This window comes from Cynocephalus volans, chromosome 9 (assembly GCF_027409185.1).
Source record: "Cynocephalus volans isolate mCynVol1 chromosome 9, mCynVol1.pri, whole genome shotgun sequence".
NCBI classification, from domain to species: domain Eukaryota; kingdom Metazoa; phylum Chordata; class Mammalia; order Dermoptera; family Cynocephalidae; genus Cynocephalus; species Cynocephalus volans.
The window spans coordinates 70,805,069-70,822,175 of NC_084468.1; the positions used below are offsets into that span (position 1 = coordinate 70,805,069).

The 17,107-nt window shown below is 38.1% G+C and overlaps 1 protein-coding gene across 3 annotated transcripts in view; it reads left to right on the top strand.

Moving 5' to 3' along the window:
- ENOPH1 (enolase-phosphatase 1) overlaps positions 1 to 17,107 on the top strand; it is an 84,048-nt gene that overhangs the window by 55,059 nt on the left and 11,882 nt on the right. For 2 of the 3 annotated variants that reach the window (XM_063108350.1, XM_063108349.1), the window contains exon 2: positions 16,216 to 16,317. Coding sequence is in view for 1 of the 3 variants with exons in the window: in XM_063108349.1 (XP_062964419.1) it covers positions 16,216 to 16,317 (102 nt within the window). In the remaining 2 variants the exon portion in view is untranslated. Of the gene's footprint in view, positions 1 to 5,731; positions 5,765 to 16,215; positions 16,318 to 17,107 lie in introns of those variants that run through there. The other variant, XM_063108351.1, reaches the window with a different exon arrangement.

A 17,107-nucleotide genomic window follows, 5' to 3' on the forward strand; every position in this document is an offset into this window, starting at 1 on the left:
AATGTCTCAGTAAAGCTTTTTGTGCTTAAAAACAAAATCTTTGCAGTAATGAAGAACCTTTCATTAACAGAACATTGGAACCTGATTAGGATATTTGTACCCAAAGTATAATAAAGTGGGGTATGGTGGATACTCTTACAAAATTGTAGGTAAGCATACAATAGCTCTTTATATCTCTGCTTCTTTTAGAGTCTAATGTGTATACAAATCATTTGGGCATCTTGCTAAAATGTAGTTTCTAATTCCGAAGATCTGGGATGGGATTTGATGCTGAATTTCTAACAGGCTTCCAGGTGATGCTGATGCTGCTGCTCCATGGACCACACTTTGAGTAGTTAGGCTTTGTACAAATTCATAAGTTCTACTCATGTCTGAGCCTGTTAGCTCTGCTCTTTTCTAACAGCTCATTTGAGGTGATAAAGCAGACCAACCAAGAGAGTACAGATGAATTAGAGGGAGTCTGTCATCATTAAGAGAACCAAAACCTCTCAGAGGTCAAGTAAATTGAGTATGAATCAATAATGCTCTGCAGAAGAGAGCAAGCTAGTGAGTAAGACTTGTTAGATACCAAAGCGTTAAGCAAGTGGGCACTTCCCCAGCTTTTGCAAATCATCTTCCAGAGCTAAACTGTAAAGCAAAAGCACCGTTCTTAAGGAACAGGTAGAAAAATAAAGGAGTTATATATACATTCAGGAAAGCAGGATGATAGGCTGAAAATTGCTGACAAATCCTCGAAATTTCCTCGTGGATCTCCCCCATCACCATCTTGTCTTGATTTCTAGGTAATTTGTTGGTTTGTTTTTATTCTTTCATGGCTAGCCGGTAGATTTCTAGATATTTTATTAGCACTAAACATTTAATTGAATGCCATACAATAGGGATCTATGTGTAATAAGCTTTTGGGTATCCTGGCAGATGGGCAGCTAAGCAGTACCTTGTTAAACCTATTATACTTTAGTTTACTATGATTGCTTTAACAAACTGCTACAGATTTTATGGTTTAAAACAAGACAAATTTACTGCCTTACAGTTCTGGAGGTCAGAAGTCTGAAATGGGTCTCACTGAGCTAAGACCAAGACGTTAGCAGGGTTGTGTCCTTTCTGTAGACTCTAAGGGAAAATTTGTTTTCCTGCCTTTTCCAGCTTCTGGAGGCTGCCCAAATTCCTTGGCGATGGCCCCTTCCTTTATCTTCAAAGCCAGCAATGTAGCATCTTCAGATCCATCTCACACTCTCTGACTTTGACTCTTACCCTCCTGCTTCCCTCTTGTGATTATATCAGACCCAGTAAGATAATCCAGGATAATCTCCCCATCTCCAGACCCTTAATCATATCTGCAAACTCTTTTTTGCCGTGTAGGGTAACATATTCACAGGTTTGGGGGATTAGGACATGAATATCTGGGGGTGGGGGACATTTTTCTCCTTATCACACTTGGTTAACATAACATTTCTGACTAATAGATGCCTTTCCATGTTCTTGGCTACATAGGAATTAGACTTTATAATGGCTCCACTTTTTAAAAGATTTATCATGGTATTTTGAATACAGTCTACAATGTTTTTTAAAGATTTGACAGGTTTGTTTTTTTTTGGCTCTGGCTGGTACAGGAATCTGAACCCTTGACTTTGGTGTTATGACATTACTGTCTAACCAACTGAGTTAGCTGGCCAGTTTTTTTCTTTAAAAATTGTGTTGATGTGGAGGTTAGTAAAGACAGTATTTGGGGGCTGGAGTTTTAGCTTAGAAAATGAGATATTTTGGAAAAGTTGAGCAAGACTAAGGGAAAATAAGAGATCTCAAGGTGAACTCTATGTTAGAAAATATGAACCACGCACACAAATCTTTGATTTTTATCAATAATATTTATTTGAAGTAGGGAATACCCATTTAATTAAATCAAAATGAAAAAGATTTTGATTCCCTTTTGTATGCTTGTATGCTTTTCCTGGTGTTTAATACATTTCTCTGAGATATATTTTATGTTAAAGCACTTTTAGAAAATTCACTCTTGATGGTTTAACAATGCTTGTAATTTATTCTTTTATGTTCTTTTATATTCCAATAATGTATTTTAGAAGATAATAATTGAGGAATGTTGAAGTTGACATTTTTTCTTATGAAAACTGCTATGTTAATTTTATGGTCTTTTGGGAAGAGTGCTTGTGTTGTCTGATAATTATCCTCCAACTTTGGTTAAACATCCATTTGATATGTATTATCACTTCTAATGTTCCCAGCACTGATGCTTACTCTCTGTCAATATGAAACAGCTAGAAACTACCCAAGGGACAGCAAACCGGAAGTGTCCTTCCACCTGTGCTATTTATTATTGACACTAGTAACTGTAATTGAGTCACTTTTCCTGTCTTCATTCAGTCTATGAATTTAGGCTTTTTCATCTGCACGGATGGAAAAGTAGGATCTGCCTTGCTTATAAAAGTGGTACTGAAAATTGAATGAGGTGGAAGGCAAAAGCCTTTGCAAGTCATAAAGTCCTATAGAAACACTGATTATAATGTAGGAAATATCAGATTGGTGGAGATAGAAAGTGCTTGTGAAGGGTTAGTAAGGAACAGGGGGAACTAACATTTACTGAAACCCACCATGCTCCCAGTTTTTTCCACCACGGTTGTTACCATGACCTCTGTTCCTTATTGCCCTGGTCAGAAATTTGTTTAAAATGAGACCCAAAAAACAAAAAAATGAAGAATAAAATAAAAAATGAGACCAAGAGCATTGCTAATCTCTAAGAAATTGTGTAATCGCTGGAATGGCAGAACTACCTTGCTAAGTAGTTGTTGATGGGTTGGTTAATAGTCCCTTCCCGGCCCACAACTTCTTAGGAAGGATAGTCTTTTCTTAAGGAAGATATACCCTAGTGGTATGTGAGAGGATTTTTGTTGATTCTACTTGAAACAAGAAGAGGAGCCTTTGGAGAATCGGTATATTGGGTCTAAGCATATCATGCCGTGTAAAGAAAGCAACTCTGGCCTTAATTTCTGTTTGCTTATTCTTCCTCAACCTTTTATATCATGGCTTTAGCATAATCTTCCAGCCTAATCAATCCTTCCTTCCTTTCTCTCACATTTATTTTAATATCGCTCATGAGCCAGGCTTGCTAAGGATCCAAAATCCTTAAGACACAGTCCCAACCCTCAAGGAACCTTGTAAGAAAGATAGATACATAATGGGTTGTCTTTGTGCCATCAAAATCCTTTGTGGTTTCCTGTTGTCTATGAAATAAACTTTCAGCTCCTGAACTCTGACAAATTGGGTTTTACAGCTTTCTAGCCCTTTATCCCTTTATACTTTGCATAGCTCAACATGCACATTTGGGTCATGGCCTTTCATGCTGCCACCATTCTTCCAGCTTGGGGATGGATGGATGGATAGATAGATGATAGATAGATAGACAGACGGACAGATAGATAGATAGATTAGATTAGATTAGATAGATCAGGTCACCTTTCTTCTCCAAGTACAGGTCCCATACACTCATTGTCTTGGATTGAGTGTTTGCCCAAAACTTGACCCCCACTGTGACAGTGTTAAGAGGGTGGGAAATCATATTATAGTAATTGAAAGGTGGGGTCTTGAAGAGGTGCTTAGGTTGCAGGACCATGCTGTAATGAATGGATTAAAAATGGTGGTCAAGGGCGTGGTTATGAGGGCTTTAAAAGGAGAGTGAATGAGTAGGTCAGGCTCTTTCTCCTTCCACCATCTTGCAATATGAGACCCCTGGATCACTGTTGCCACCGTCAGATGTATACTTTGGACTTGGGACTTCCGAGCCTCCAGAACTGCAAGCAGTAAATTTCATTTTCTTTATAAATCACCCAGTCTCAGGCATTTTATTATAAGCAACAGTAATGGACTAATACACTCATTAACTTGAAAACTATTTATTGTAATAGTAAGACCTGCAAGGGGACTTATTCAAGTAGGAATTTCAAAGTCCTCTCTCCCTCCTCTGCACTTATTTGCCACTGTAGCAGATGCTGCCTTGTGGTATTGTATGTGTGTCCTCTTTTCCAAGCTATGTAGAACGCTCCTCGAGGGCAGGGACCAGAATCTCACGTAGTGCTTGCACAAGGCATTCAGTAAATACTTGGTGATGGTGATATGATACATTCCAGAATGGGCATGGGAGGGGTTATTTCTCCCAGCCTCTGCTATCCTTGTTATTTCAAATTTCCTCAGAGTGATTTCAGTGTCCAGGTCCCACTGTTCTCCGCTCAGGAAAAAAAGACTTGTCAGTCGCAATGGTGCGAGGCAGGAAGTTTATTATCAGACGTCTGAGGAAGAGACAGACTAGAACTGTCTCCCTGCTTTAAGGTTTCAGGGGGAAAGGGTGTTTAAAGAGGAGGAGAGGGAATGGAATGTGGAAAATGAGAAGCAGGAGGGAAGGGGACATGCAAGGAGCCAACTGCAGTCTCACCAAGACTCGTCTGGTTTCTGCTCTTCGTTATCTCATGGTCCTGCTGGAGGGGTGGAATCAGCGTAGTTTTATTGATGTCTTCTTTGATTTTCCTTAGATAGTACTAGTAAGGCCGTAACTCCATACTGACTGGGAAACAACCTTACATTCATGTAAATAATCTTATCTTGCCCCATAACCAAGATTCAAAATGTCAAATAACCACGGGAAAAGAGGGAACTCAGAGAAATGCATGCTAAGAAAAAAAAAACTGAGTCCTTTTAAAACTTTTTAAAGCCCATGTGGTTTTAGGTGGCTTCAGTCCCGCTCAATCCAACAAAGATGGTACTTTATTATACTTGAACAGCATGCTGTTTAACTGAAAGTATTTCTAGAGTGGCATTCAAATTTTCATTGACAACATTTCTAGAACCTAACAGATTTTAGAGGAAGAAATCAACTGACAATGGAAATTAAAAAACGTGAAAGACAAAATTTTATTAAAAATTAAAATTAAAGTTTTAAGCTAAGTACATTATTCTATAGGAACTTGTTTCTGGGTTTTTTGTTGTTGTTTTTTTGTCTTTTTGTGACCGGTAAGGGGATTGCAACCCTTGGCTTGGGGTCGCCCACACCACACCGCGCTCAGCCAGTGAGCGCTGGCCATTCCCATACAGTATCCGAACCCGCGGTGGGAGTGCCACTGCGCTCCCAAGCGCTGCACTCTCCTGAGTGCGCCACGGGGCCGGTCCTTGTTTCTGTTAATTTAAGGATAAGGGAAATATTTTTTCCCCAGATATTTTTACTAAATATTTAATTCACTCTTGTTATAAAATTGCAAACACAGAAGAGTATAATGTAGAAAGTGAAAGCTCCCATATGCTTTTACTACCCAGAGGTGACCATTAAGAGTTTGGTGAATATTCCTTCTGATTTTTTTTCCTGTGCAGTAAAGTCATTCAAATCCTTGAAAGACCTGTGGTCAAATCGACCCAAAAATGACACCAATTTTAGTATATAACCCTTATTTATTTATTTTTATTTATTTATTTATTTAAAGATGACCGGTAAGAGGTTCTCAACCTTTGGCTTGGTGTTGTCAACACCACGCTCAGCCAGTGAGCCAACTGGCCATCCCTATATAGGATCCGAACCCGTGGCCTTGGTGCTATCAGCACCACACTCTCACAGTGAGTCAGGGGCCAGCCCTGCTCATATAAACTTTTTAAAGAGTATCCTTTGTTTAGCCCCGAGAAGTCCTTACTCTTACCTTGTCTGATGCTTCTTAAAATTTTCCATCCTTACAGCTGACCACACGTCACGACTCCACTAAAGAAAAAAAAGGTATGCTTTTATACAGTAAAAGCTTATTTTTGTATAAAACTTTTGAATTTCATATTTGTCAGCTTATCTTGTTTTCAAAACTGGTTTTGTGGAGGTAGAGGTCACGAGAGGAGGGAAGCCAACCCTCCCTAATCCTGTTACACTCAGTTCTCCATCGACTCACTAAAGAATTATGTGGAAAGTTGGTAGCTCTGTCCTCAGAGCCTCTCTGGACCTTTCTCAAATGGCTCCATTTCAGAAAAACAAATTTCTTTTCAAAGACAGAAAGTCTTTAAGACAGAATGGAGTTCTTTGTTTTCTAGGTATGTACATGGGGGGGGGGGTTCATTTCTTAACTTGATTTTCTTTCCAGTGATTCATTATGTGACCTTCTAACAAGTTCTTATTAAGTCTAAAAGTGTGGAGCTGATACCCTTTCACTGAGCGAAGAGAAACTACGACATACAGTTTGAAAACTAGTAGTAATCTCAGCACTGGAACCTTAGTGGGATTTTGGAGAGGAGCTCATATGTATGGCAACTGCACTGGTATACTTCAACAGGCTGGCTGACTTCCCTGGGCTGGACACGTGCAGGTCCAAGTCACTGTTATCCCTTTAACTGAGGTGGTCAGCCTCTAGGGACCTGACTCTTCAGACTCAAAGACCTGATCGATAAACTGTTATCCAAGTTTATTAATCTATACTTAACCTTTATGCATCTCTGTAAAATGAAGAAACAGTAGCACCTGTTTCATAGGGTTATTCTGAGGATTGAAAGGAGATCATTCATGCCATTTGTTAACCAGTTTAGTGAATTTTGAGTGCTTGGTAGCAGTGGCTGTGGTGAGAAGTGATTAGATTCTGGATATATTTTGAAGGTAGAGCTAATATGATTTGCTGATGGATTGACTGGATGTGGAGTATGATAGAAATCAAAGAGAGGAGTCAAAGATGACTCTAAGGAAGGACAGAGATGCCATTGAGATGAGAAGGTGTGGGAGGAGAGGGAAAGGAAGAGGATTAAGCAGTAGAATCAAGAGTTTGTTTAGTTTTAGACATATTTAGTTTGAGATGCTTGTTAGTCATCCAAATAGGGGTATTGGGTTGGCCATTGGAAAAAATCAGGCTGGGTTCAGGGAAGAGGTCCAAGCTAAAACTAGGAATTTGGGGTCATCAGCATGTAAATCGAATTAGGTGAGATCACTAAGGAGTGATTGTAGGTAGAAGAGAGAAGTGCTTGGCATATTAAGGGCTCAGTAAATGTTGGCACTTACTCCCATTATTTCTACAGCTACTTGTCTTATTACTATTACTTTATTGGAAATGTTACAGAACTGCCACATGAACCAAAATCTCTCATTTTCTCAAATCTCTTTGAGAAACTAAAGCTATATTAGACATTTCCACAGAGAATATGATATTAAGATACAGGGAGTTGGATGATCTTAGTGAGTTGTGCTCCTCAAAATCATTCACCCACTAGAGTTGGATGGCCTCAGGTGCTGGGATTTGTTAAGTCTGGGTTTGAGTCCCAGCTTTATTTTGTACCAGCAGTGAAACCTCTGTTTCTTCATCTATTCAAATGGGTTACCTTGCAGGGATGTTAGGTATATTCAAGAAGAAAAATCTGAATTCCTTCTCCTCCTCTCCACTGTTAGGGACTAGGACTCTGGGCCAGTCAGGTAGGTTCCTTCTCTGGAACTCATTAGAGATACTGATATTCTGTTTCTTCTTTTTTAAACCTTATTCCAATTACTAGCCCCCTTGTAATGATAACCTTCCCTTGTTCATTGTGATTCATTGCAGTTAATTTGATTACAGCTTATCTTTGTTTAATTACAGTTTGATCTCCTTAATGGGATTTAGAAGACACTTCTGTCTTACCAGTACATTTATTAATTTGTATTGAATATAAATGATGAAATCTAATGTTCATTCCTAAAGGCTTCAGTTTTCAAAGGGGACATACCTCGTATGGGTCCTGCCCTGCTTATGCCATGAAAATAGGGATAGTAAAGTTATAATGTCTGAGCCACTGTGGCCGCATATAACAGCAAAACACTAAAACTTCTTGGTAATTCCTAATGTGGTCTTCAGGAATATTTAAGGAGCAGTTTTGTTTGTTTGTTTGTTTAAGTATATCATGTTTTTATTTCCAGAAACATTGTTTTCTTCATATCATTTTTAAATTTTTTTAAATTTATAAATATACAATGTAGTTGATTTTTGAGTCTCTTTACCAATTCCTTCTTTTCCCCCCTCCCTCTCACCCCGCCTCCCCCCCCCATCAACATCAAATCTGTTCACTTATCTTAAGGAGCAATTCTAATACCACAAGTGCTGAAACTATCTGACAGGTGGCATGGACCATTCCAAGAAATAGTAAATTCCCATTGTTAGAAGTATTCAAACAAAGCTTGAAAAACCATTTTAAGAGATGCTCTACATGGTGCTGATAACACCATGGTCCAGGGTTCAATTCCTGTACCAGCCAGCCACCCCCAACCCCCCCAAAAGAGATGCTGTATCAATAAAAATAATAGCAGTAGTAGTAGAAGTAGAAATAGCTAGGCTGTGAGTCTTTGTGCCAGACTGCATTAGTCCAGGTGAAGTGCCTGGCGTAATGAGGTGATAGGTCTGCTCCACTCTGCTGATTAGACCTTGCCCAAAGAGTTTTTGTTTTTCAGTGGTAGGTGGCCACATTTCAGAGGCAGTGGTCAAATGATGGCAGATCTGACATATCTGAAGGAGCATTATCTGATTTAATCCTTATAATCTCTCTGCAAGGTGAATATTACAAATAAGTGTGAATTGAATTACTATTTCTGAAAGAAGGCATGGCAAAAAGTTACAAATCACATATATGAAAAACTTGTTTTCATAGGGGGCATCATTCATTAAACCTCTCAGGAACTACTTACAGTTTATGTATGTGGTTGTCATATATGATTATTCTTACCATGCTTTATTAAGGTAGCCTCTCATTCAAAACATTTTGTTCTTAACTCAAATATGAGTATGTAGCTCTTATATTTTAATAAATGTGCTCACTTTCTTTGAAGAAAATGAATAATGTTTTCCCAAGTAACACTTTAGTGTTACGAAACTTTTTATTGAGAAAGATTAAGTATTCTACTTAAATTTTTTTTTTTTAGATTTGAGATATTTTAATTTTGTGGCTAACCAGTACAGAGATCCGAACCCTTGACCTTGGTGTTATTAACACCATGCTCTAACCAACTGAGCTAACTGGCTAGTTTAGCAAGATTATTTAAAATACTAGGTTTTATTACTGACAATCAATCCCATTCCCTTTCTGTTGATCAACAGACTAGAAATGATGAGACAGATAAGCTCTCCTACTTTTTTGGTGGGGGAAAGGGACTTCTAATTCTTGATTTAGAATGAACTGGCTTGTTTGTTTATTCCTGCAAAGGAGACTTCTGTTCTCACTTATGAGTGATGTTCCCCTTAGTAGTTCCCAGTGAATCCAGGTACATGAGATTGCCCACATTGCAGGTGTGACTTGGTGCAGTCAGAGCACAGTAGAGATAGAGGTGATGTCATCCAGAGGGGCTGCTCAGCTGCCCTGCTCACCCTCCTAGGAAGGCCCACTCTGGTCCAGCCGCAGGGCTTCCGGGAACAAAGGGTTGGTTTGGCCCTGGAAGACTTTTTTAAAACACTAATCAATTCATGAAATGTTGATGTATGTAAATAAACCTGGTTTATTAAGTTCCCCTATTATTATTGCCACAGACATCTAACACTAAACTTCTGTGGGGAAACTTCATGGGAATGCTGACCTTAATTGTAGAAAGATGCTATGTGGCAAGATCGTCAGAGAAAGTGACTTTGGCTCAGTGGAGAAACATGGCTCAGCACAAAGGTGGTCTTCAGATTTATGGTATCAAAACTGATTCACTACCTGTGTTAATGTAACTCTGTTCTCTTGAGGCTACAGTCTGGTCATTCTGATGAAAATTTGGGTTTTACTAAATTCTTCACCCATACTGAGGCACTCATACTTACCTGGCTGTGTCCAGCCCAGCTGTGGCCATTAGACATCCATGCTTTGCCACACTATGCTGTAACTAAGACCCCTGCCCAGATGTCATGCAGCCCTGCCTTCTCTTACCCTGTGGTTATTTATCACAGACTTGCTAACACCCTGCTGCAGCTACAGGCCCCCTTGGTCCTACACTGTGGTTAGAAACACTGCTGAAACAGAATTTTTCAGCATGCTTCTCATCTGCTATACTTTTCCACCCTGAGACAGAGTCATAACCACATAAGATCATTAGATCACTGCTCTTGCTCGGTTACAGAAACCCAGAAATGCTACAATATAAAAATAACTGCCCCACTGTGTTGGGGTGCTCAGCCTTTGGACTTGAGTCCACTGAGACAATGCCGGCATATCAGTGAACTCTGTTTCCCTGTTTTAAGCCTCGGTGTTTCCTGCTTCTGCCTGCAAGTTCACGGTAACTCACTGCAACAATGCTACCATGGATAACTGACTACTCTTGTCCATTGCATTTAGTCTCCCCTTATTTTATTTTTAGGATAAACAGTCTCTAATTTATATTTTGTTTTTGTAGGGGGTAGCCTTATTGAAAACACTATCAGCAAATCTGTGAGGTTTTTTTTTTTTTTTTTTTTTTTTTTTTTTTTTACTAAAATTAAGTTTTGCTAACATTTTGCTCTATTAAGATTATACATTTTCATTGTAGAAAATAGATATACAAAAACAAAAAAGTTTATTTTTCTTGTAATGTCATGACCTAGAGAGAACCTTTGCAAACACTTAGGTCTTTGTTGTCCACATTTTGTTCTGTCCATTAGATATTCCCCCAAATAAGATTATGCTTTACATACTGTTTGTAACCTTTTATTTATTATTTAGAGAATGTTATTTATTTTTAGGAACCATCAAGCTACTTAATTTTCTTTTGCTTTTTCTTCTCTGAGATCAGTAGAGAAATAGTAGCCCCCAATATTGCCTTTGTGTTGCTTAATATTCTTGCTGAAAAAATTTTAAGTTCTCAAATACTCATTTAAGTCATTTGGACTGTAGTTTCCTTGGAAGGCTTTTAAAATCATTTCTTTACATAGCTGAACTCTAAGTATTATTCTTAATAGACACCTTTTATTGCCCATTTTCTTCAAAGGCGACTTGAGTAAATATTATTAGCAACAATTTGTTTTTATTGACTCTATGACCTTTTCATTAAAACAACTACTTGACCATGAAGTAAATTCATATTTGGACTTCTAAATATTTACAAGGCAACTTATTTAATTAAATCTTCAGAAATTTTGTGGCCTTTAGTGGAGCTCTTTCAGTAAGTTACCATTGAGCTGTGTAGAGTAATGTAAATTGCTGCTTGTATAGTATCCCCTCCAGCTTACAGTGAAATTTAATCATAGTCCCCTGAAAGGCAAATACTCTCATTTAGTTCTATAGCCTTTTGTTATATGTATTGCTAAACCATAACAACTCCTTAGGTACCTGGTGGACTAAAAATATTCACACATTTATTTGTAGAATCCTGGGTTGATCACAGCATTTTTTTCATGCTGTAGTATTCTGAAATGATCTATAAATGGACTATGACTGAAGTTAAAACTTTTATCATCATGGTTATTTCTGGAATTATTTTTTAAGCCTGAATATTTTCATTGGGCAGAATTGGTCAGTAAGTACTAGCTTTAAAAAGTCTGATTTAGGCTGGCCAGTTAGCTCAGTTGGTTAGAGCACAGCCTTGTAACGCCAGGGTCACAGGTTCAGATCCCCCCCCCCCCCGGCAGCCACCCCCCCCCAAAAAAAGTCTGATTTAGAGAATTTTTATATGATATCATAGCACATGCCAGGCTATCATATAATTATGGCTTTTTAAAAAACAACTTGAAGGCATTTTGCTTTATCTTACATAGTAGATACTCAAGTGTGTGTAAAGAAAGGATAAAATCCTCAAAATTTAGTTAATTGTACCATGTATTTTTATATTACGCAGTGACACTTTTGCACTAAAATAGAATAGTCTGCTAACATGTTGACCCCAGATGATACTGATATTCCAGATATTATACTAAATTTTCAGCTTCAATGTCAATCTTTGTGTGTTTACTGAGTACAGAAAGGAGTTTATAGATGAGAAGAGGAGCAAATTGGATAATCAAAAGTAATTCCCAATTTTTAAAGATTTCCCCCAAAGTTCAGACTTGTTTGAAACCTTGCACCTTTTATTTCTGTGAGTCCTCTGAGGAGAATGGCTCTGGTTCATAACTTTAGTATCAGAAGTGCCTGACACTCTTAGGTCCTCAGTAAATGTGGAATGAATGAATGAGTTGGTTCTGCTTGTGATCTACCCTCTGGGAACTTCTCTGCTATTATTTATCACTAAATTTGAGCCCAAGGTGATTCTTGCCCAGTGAATATAAGAAGTGGTACAGTGCCAGGTGCTTTGCCTCTTCTTATCATTCCTGTATGGCATATGAGTAAACTAGGCTCAGCGAGGATAAGTTACTAGAACATAGATATGAAAGGCAGAGGTAGAAGCCTGACCTGGCATGCTGCCTGGAGTCTGTACTTTTCACCTCTTCTCCCACAGAGTTAAAGGACTTGGACTCTGGATTTGCAGGCTTTCTTTGTGAATTGCTTTTGGTTCCAATAAAGCTGGATATAGGAAATAGGACTTTGTGGAGCACTGCATGCGTTTTTATAACTTTTGTGGACTTTATCACTTCAGTTACTGGGTGATTCTGAATCTAACTAGCACTGTTCCCCCAGGAATGTTTCCAGTTGTTGGGAGTTGGGGAATAAGGAGGCAGGGTACTGTACGAGGAAGACTGAATGAGAAAGAAGCAGGTATTGGATAAAGGATCAATGTAGGCTTGTTTGTTATTTAATAGTGAAATATTTTAAATAGGCAAGAATAAAGATTAATGACGTCCACGGACCTACCACCAAGCTAGTCGGATTTTGAGCTTATGTTTCTTTCAGATCTTAAAGAAATAAGACATTACAAATATAACTGAGGCCCTGAGTACATGTCATTTTGTATTAGAGTTTATATTCATGTTGATAAATATAACTTGAGTACACTCATTTTTAACTATCTAATGTTTTATAGTATGCGTATACCCAAGTTTATTTATTCTCCAGCTGCTAAAGATTTTGGTTGTTTCCAATTTTTTTTTTGTCATTATACCCAGTGCTTCAATAAGCATTCCTTTATGGTCCTCTTTGTGTACAGGTGTGGGTGTTTTTCTATGGTATGTGCCTAGGAGAGGAATGGCTGTGTATATATCTTCAGTTTTACTGCATCTTGTCAGATAGCATTATCAAGTGGGGAGCCAGTTTGCAGTCCTACTACAGTGCGTGACTCAGTGGGGGAAGAGAGAAGTAAGAGAAAGGAAGGAAGAAGGAGGGGCACGATGTGGGGCATAATGGGAACACTGAGTATTCAAAGAAAATCAGAAGTGTATCAGTAGGGTAAAAAGAATCTCTTGCAGAAAAGAAAACTCAGTCTTAGCTCTTAATTTTCCTTCATTTAGATCAAGAATGAGTTTTTATTGTGCTCAAACAAGGCTTCTCTGCCAAGCATGCTGAAAAATTTGCTTTATCACATTGTATGCTTCTGAATCTACTGATGCCACATGAGAACAAGCAAATGAATGACTTCTTTATTTTTATTGGGGCAGGTGTAACGAATTGTGAAGAGAGTAAACACTTAAGTCCTATGATTTTAAAAAAACAATAACTTCCTTGTATTGGATGTTTTCATTTGGGAGTTGAATATAGACTTGAGTTTTTGTTTTGTTTTGTTTTGTTTTTAAGGAAAGCAGCGTGATTGGAGAAAAGAAACAAAGAAATCAGTAACTGGTTGTGATCAATTAGTTTTAAACGCCACTGCACTCTGACTAACCTAGACTTGACTTTTCTGAAATATCAAAAGATTCTGATTATGTAGCCAAATCTTTGTTTGTTCCAGTCACAGAAAACTGTGCACACTAATAAAACATAGTTTGTTCATATTGATCTATTAACTACATCCTAGCCATCTCATTTCTCAGGGCTGTTAGTGAGAAATAAAGGTTTCTGCCACTTTCTTTCTTCTATCTTGTTCACTCTCTTGTAATAGTACTTAAAATAATGCAGTGGTTTAGAAACTTGTAACAAGGCGGAGGCCGAAAGGGAAGAGGTTCAAAGTGTTACCTGCATTCCACAAAGCTGGGCCACGGCTGGCTCAGGATAGTACTAAGCAAAAGAGGTATGTGTTTTGTTTGGCAGAAATGCCTGTGATAACATATGCCCGGTGCCTCATGAATTGGAGCCTATGCTTCTTATTAGATTTAGTGAGCCCTCTTTGCAGAGAACAGGACTGCTTATTTTCAAGACCTTTTGCACACCCTAAAATGGAAACATTTGATAACCTCTGACATATACTTCGTAGACCAGGTGACTCTACCTGAGAACCTTTTCCTACCCAGACTTTTTGTGTGGAACATTCTCTCCTCTAGTTTTCTCTGGGTTAATAGTCTTCACCTTTGGTGATTCTCAGACATTTTATTCTCAGGACTCCTTTATACTCTTAAATATTATTGAGGACACCAAGAACTTTTGTTTATGTGAGATATATCTATCAATATTTACCATATATTAGGAATTAAAACTGAGAAATAGGAAAATATTTCTTAATTTATTTTAAACAGTAACAGTAAACCCGTTACTTTAACATAAATAAATATTTTTATGAAAAAACAAATATATATATTTTTTGTTTCAGAAAACATGGTTAGAAGAGTGGCATTGTTACCAGAGTGTGTATATTTTAGTAAGTCTCTTCATGTCTGGCTGTTGATGACAGGTGGATTCCCCTATCTGCATTTGGTCTGTTGTGATATCATACATCCTGTATCTTTTGGAAAATTCTTTTGTGCACTCCTGAAAGAATAAAAGTGAAAAAGGCAAATAACATCTTAGTATTCTTATGAAAATAGTTTGACCTCTTTGGCCTCCTGGAAGGGTCTCAGCGGTCCTGGATCACACTTTGAGAACTATCGCTTTAGATCTGCGTTCTGTTGTACTTCTCTATTGAAGCCTTCCCTAACCTCCTTCACTAGGTCAAATTTTCCTATTTTATGCTCTAATGGTACTATGTACCTCGTATTGGTATCATTTATTAAAATACGTTTTTATGTTTCTTGTCTGTTTCTACTGTTAGGCTCCCTGAGATTAGGGATCATGTGTGGTTTTTGCTCATGAATTATATACAGCTGTTAGCACAAGGCCTACCCTATACTGGGAATTTAGTAAATATTTGAATAAATAAATGAGTGAATGAATTTACATAAACAGACTTCTTGAATTCAATTCAATTATCAGGTTTCCCTTAAAACAGAATGCCTTCTCTGATTGTGTGCTTGGTGTCTACCTTCACAGCATATATTCATTTTCTATTTTTTAAGTCTCTGGTTATTCCTAAGACTGCTGCAGAGCCATCGCACCCTGGATTTGCACAGCATTTTGCTCATACTCTGCTTGTCTCTCCCACTGCACTGCAGTATAATTCTTTGTATACCTGCCATTCTCCCTGACCAGCTTTTTAAGCTTATTGATGATAGGAACTGTTATCTTTTCAATCACCTTATCTGTGCCCCATTCAGGGGCTAGCATATCTTGCCAAATAGTGGATACTTAAAAAAAAAAAAAAAAAAAAAATTGTTGAATGTACCACTTTGATTTGAAAAGATGCATATGCTACAACTGCAAGTAAATGTAAAAATTTTGACCAAAGAGAATTCATGTTCCCAGTACATGGATTACTGATAAGGTTATTACTGAATTGTTTTGCACATCCCTTTCTTATAGGATACTTTCTAGGTAGTCTGATTACCAAGAAAGAATCATGGCATCAGAGGTTTTTTTTAAACATTTGTCATGCATGGACACCATTCTTTCAGCAGATATTTGAGTTACATACAAGTACTATGGTGTGCATAGGGATACAACTATAAGCAAGACACACTCAATCCATGACCTCAGGAACCTGTGGTCTAGCAATCTAGTTAAGCAGTTGGTAGACTTTTTCTCTAAAGGGCTGAATAGTAAATATTTAAGGCCTTGTGGGACATGTGGTCTATGTCACAGATGCTGAACTCTGTCATTGTGGCCCACAAGTAGCCAGAGACACTATGTAAATAAATTAGTGTGGCTGTTTTTCAGTAAAACTTCATTTACAAAAATAGGTGGTAAATTGGATTTAGCCTGCAGGTTGTAGTTTGCTGACTCCTGGTCTAATTCATTTGTTTCTTGGTCTCGGTCTCTGTCTCACTCATATATCTACTGCAGCAGTTTTCATAAAGAGTTCATTGATTTGTTTGTTACAATTAGCTAAAGTGAGATTGTAGAAGCACTGGATCTTGTCGTGCAGTTGACAAAAGCTAACTCTTATTTTTTCTTATCCAGGACATTTTATTTCCTTATATCAAAGAAAATGTTAAAGAGTATCTGCAGACACATTGGGAAGAAGAGGAGTGCCAGCAGGATGTCCATCTCTTAAGAAAACAGGTTGAGACATTTCCACATTCCCAAGTGTCTTAGAATTGAGAATGCCTGGAGACTTAAAATATGTGCTGAGCATATTGTAAAAATAAGTGTTCAGAATTCATAGGGGATGGAAGTTGCAGTGACTTGCCTGCTCAGGAATTCACAGTACATAATTGAATGGTCAAATCATGGCAGTTTGTTGTTTTTAGAATTATGTCTTTCAGGGAGCTATTTAAATTGCATAAAAATATTATGTATTTGTAAAGCTAAGCCCTTTCTGGGTGGAATGCATAAGGTTTGTGCAGTCTCCAAGTGACAGCACTTCATCATTTCTACTCTCACCTGTCTCATAGCATGAATTCCCAGTGTCCCCTCTACAGTGCTCCTGGGTCCTCACACTTACACTCTGCCTCCAGACTTCTCAACCCAGCTCACCCCTGGTGCAGCCTTCACACCTGCGTTAGTTTCATGTGCTTTGTTCTGCTCTTTTTCCTCCCCCACCCCTCCCCAGTCTACAGTGTGTCTTCTTCTTCCACACTCTGTGCCACATAACTCCTGTTCTGTTGTTTCTCTTATTAAAATTTTGCTTCAGTGGCAAATATTTTACATGGTGTGCAGAGCTAACTCACTGGGAGTTATTTTCTAGTTAATTTTCTATGTTAGGTGTTGTTGAATGCTCTCTGTAAGTTTTTTAATGTTAGGAGTTAAGATTGGAAATATAGTCATATCCTTTGGGGCTTGGGGTATTTGGGTTTGTTGAGTTTTCTGAATAACTCAGAGTTAATCTGAAATACTCCCCTCCCTTACCTTT